The sequence below is a fragment of the Urtica dioica genome, chromosome 2 (assembly GCF_054948205.1).
Source record: "Urtica dioica subsp. dioica isolate 48M chromosome 2, U.dioica_male_clone48M_v1_H2, whole genome shotgun sequence".
Classification (NCBI taxonomy): domain Eukaryota; kingdom Viridiplantae; phylum Streptophyta; class Magnoliopsida; order Rosales; family Urticaceae; genus Urtica; species Urtica dioica.
Window position 1 is genome coordinate 32,174,591 of NC_142757.1, and position 3,673 is coordinate 32,178,263.

A 3,673-nucleotide genomic window follows, 5' to 3' on the forward strand; every position below is an offset into this window, starting at 1 on the left:
TGTTATCGTGTCCCTAAATTGCAATACAATTGAATCTAATGCAATACATGGGAACAAATCATGAACGATTAGTTAAGGAACACAAACGTGGTCTTATACCTAAAATTCCCTTATCTTCGCTTATCAAGCAAAAATTATAAGTAGATGGCTGGACACTTATAAGGATCTTTGAAAACATTAAGGACCCTTACCAGATTACCTCGCGTACGTCAAATTTTCTTCTTGAATTTCAGTCTGCCCAATCCAGACGCTCATCTTCTGTTAGCTTGCCGAGTGGTCCTGACCCCAAACAGGACCGCTCCTAAGCAAGATGGGTACCCCAAGTTGCGACCTCTACAAGCTCAACGTCGATGTCTCAATTCCAAGAACTTATAACTTTGCTGGAATTGGAGCTGTTATTCGCAACTCTTCTGAACTGGTTATGGCTGCATTGGCTCAAAATCTCTCAGGCAAATTCACGGTCAAAGAAGCTGAAGCTCTCGGTCTCCGTTATGGCTTATCTTGGGCTTTGGACGTGTTTCTGCCTATCCACTTTATGGAGTCAGATACTAAGACGGTGGTGCAAGCTTTGGAGAGGAAAACTTTTTTCAAGAATGAGTTTGGTTCCACTTTGTCTGATGTATCTAGTTTATTGTCTAACTTTCCAGGAGTAAAATTGTCTCACTTTTATAGGGAGGCCAACATGGCAGCCCATGAGTTAGCAACTTACGCTCTTTACATAGATGATAAACTCATTTGGTTGGAGGATTTTCCTCCTTCGATAGAGTCTGTAATTAATCAAGAACGTTTGTGATTAATAATAGATTTCTATTTTTCAAAAAAAAAAAAAATTAATTAATTAGTTAATATATGTTCACCTTTGATTTAAATAAAAACTTTAAATAATAATAAAGCAAACAAAATAAAAATAAAAACCAGGCTTATAGTAGATATAATAATCTACGTAGATAACTGTCTGGATATAGTCATCGTTGGTTTATTATTAACAGAGAACAACCATAAAAACCAAGATCTGTTGTCTTCTCCTTTCACCGGGCTCTCTTCATAGTGGCCAAGCAAAAAAGCAATGAACTCCTTAGAGTGGCTCGTCTTCCGTCCTTGAAGCTCCGACGAGATTTTACAATCTATCTTCCGCTTGGGTTGAACTATTCGATTTCTTTCAAGCTTTTCCCGACTTATCTTAATGACATTTCAATATACGCTTACCTTCTTTTTTATCTCTTCAAGCTTTTCCCGTTCCCGGTCTGTTTGCGCTTCGCGCTTGCTAAGTTCTTCATTCCAGGAATCAAGTTTTTTCTTTTTTCTTTCCAACTCAGAGCTTAGCTTATCTTGCTCCGCCAAAATCCTCTTGATATTATCGCGTGCAATAATCTGCAACCTCCTCGAATCTAATCAAGTAAAAAAGATTGTCCATTATAAAATTATTCACAAAACAATAAAATAATAATAATAAATCAAACAACTTCAATTTGGCATATATTATTTATTTATATGGATGACCTAATCAATAGCCTGGGCCTTGGTGACAGAGCGCAATCTTTAACCAGAAGGACACCCCACACAGAAATCCCAGATGAAACCTTGCAGAGAGTGAATCTCTCGTGTGGCCTAACACAATGAATTAATTAACTACTAGTAGATAAATCGTAAGACTCTCATCGGGCTATCCCATTATCTTGTATGCCAATCTACTTATTTTTTTATTTTACCCAATACTGTGTTTTCTTTAGTAACTTCTCATCATGACTTTAATTCATGAAACACATTAAAAAGACATAGAAAAAGAGGCAGAATTGACCTTCACTGAATTGTTTGTGCAACGTAGCTTTCTCTTCGAGTATCCTATTTAATGCGGCAGCCTTCTGATTATACTGGTAATTGAGCTTGTTGAGGTCTTCATTGGTGGCATCAATCTGATAAACCAGCTGAGCCACCACAATGTTTCGGATCTGATTCACTTCCTGGATGATCTCAGAGAAAGTCGTCAACTTTCCTCTCTCGCGAAGGTACTCTCCAATCGGCCCCGGGGCCTTGTAATCTTCCTCGCGAGCACACCAGCCGAAAATATTCAGACCGAGCCGTGATCTATGCGTGTTCATCCAATCCTTTTTACCGAACCCATTTTTCTCAAACCCTTTCTCGAACTCGGCTCCGTTCATAAACCCGTTCATATCCGCCCCAAAGATGACGATTGCCTCGGAAGTCGGGTCCTTTCCGTTCCAGAAGGTCAGAACCTCGGAGGGTTTGTGTTTCGCAAACTCTATCAGCCATTGAGCAGAGTTGGGAAATCCAGTGCCGTCCTTTTTGCCCGTTATGTTGACTATAATCCCCATCCAAGGCCACACATAGAGCTCTTCGTCCTTCTCCTCGGTCTTGACCGCGGGCTTAGAGTTGACCGGAAGCTCAGAACCGTCGACTTCGTTGGCAAGATAGTCTTGGAGATACTTTGACAATGCTAGGTGGTTCGCTTTCTGTTTGGCTTTCCTGTTGGCCGAGCCTTTAGCGACTCCAGTGGCGTGTTGAAGCAAGTCCTTGTACTTGTAGTCTTGCTTCTTCTTTTGGGCGCAAAATGGGCACCGAAGAGTGCCGTTAAGACCCTTCACTTTGAACGTCCCGTCTTTCAGTTGCCTATATGGTTTCTCTGCATATTCCTGGATTTCGGAGTCACTGACATCCGAGTCACTATGATCCATCCGAATTGTTTTGTTCTAAAGCTCCACCAGATAACAAGCTGAAAAAACACAGAACCACAAGTTGAATCAAGATCAGGAAAAACAAATAAAATAAAATCATGCACGGATACCCCATGGATCATTACATACACTTGTATGTCAATTACATGTGGTACAAGATAACGGTAAATACATACAAAATTACAGATTATAATATAATACGTTATTACACAACATAATTATTTCCACATCCAAACTAAAAAAAAATCAATTTTCTTAAGAGAAACAACTTCTTTCATTCAAGCAGCTACGAAAACAGAGAAAGGTAAAAAAAAAAAAAAAAATTAAAAAAAATCCACTCTAATGTGGTAGAAAAGTACAAGCTTCGGCCGGAAAAGAGAACCAAATATGAGAAACCATTAGACCTAAGATTTTCAACGTAATGTATTTTTACACGACATAATCCTTTCCGCATGCAAACTAACAAAAAAAAAAAATCACTTTTCTCAAGAGCAACAACTTTATTCATTCAAGCAGCTATGAAAACAGAGAAAGGTGAATTAAAAAAAAATCATGAACTCTAATGTGGTAGAAAGAGACTTACAGACGAAGAGCAAGAGTCGCACAAAAAAATGGTTTGCTGAGCCTATAGAGGGACAGAAATGGTAAGACCTTTTTATTCTCTTTATGCACTCTTAGCGAGGTCCGTACGTCGACGCGTGTACTTGATTTGGAGGTGGATCTCAAGCTCAGAACGCTAGTTTGAGTAATAATATGACGGATTTACATATTCCACACCGTAGCTGATTAGAAATCGTTCATTCGCTGCTCAAAATAAAAAGGACATTTACTTTGAGAAATTTCATTTTCTAGACTAAAAAACTATGAAAATATCACCATTACACCCGTTACTTAAAAAATATCAAAAATTAGACTTTTGGACACATTTCGGACAAAAATACCCTTACAAGACCATATAACACTTCTAAAAAAAATTCATT

The 3,673-nt window shown here is 38.6% G+C and overlaps 1 protein-coding gene across 2 annotated transcripts; it reads right to left on the bottom strand.

Annotated features, from left to right (window-relative positions):
* Positions 1-902: 902 nt before the first annotated feature.
* On the bottom strand, positions 903-3,450 carry LOC149404390 (factor of DNA methylation 1-like). 2 transcript variants are annotated; one of them, XM_089608052.1, is made up of 4 exons: positions 3,277-3,450; positions 1,799-2,731; positions 1,501-1,608; positions 1,255-1,388 (listed from the first exon to the last, which is right to left on the bottom strand). In XM_089608052.1, the coding sequence occupies exons 2-3, from the start codon at positions 2,691-2,693 to the stop codon at positions 1,505-1,507; spliced, it is 999 nt and encodes a 332-aa protein (XP_089464178.1). In that variant the 5' UTR covers positions 2,694-2,731; positions 3,277-3,450; the 3' UTR covers positions 1,255-1,388; positions 1,501-1,504. The 2 variants fall into 2 exon arrangements, with proteins under 2 accessions (XP_089464177.1, XP_089464178.1); XM_089608051.1 differs by lacking the exon at positions 1,501-1,608 and having other exon boundaries at positions 903-1,388; positions 3,277-3,410.
* Between the last annotated feature and the right edge of the window lie 223 nt (positions 3,451-3,673).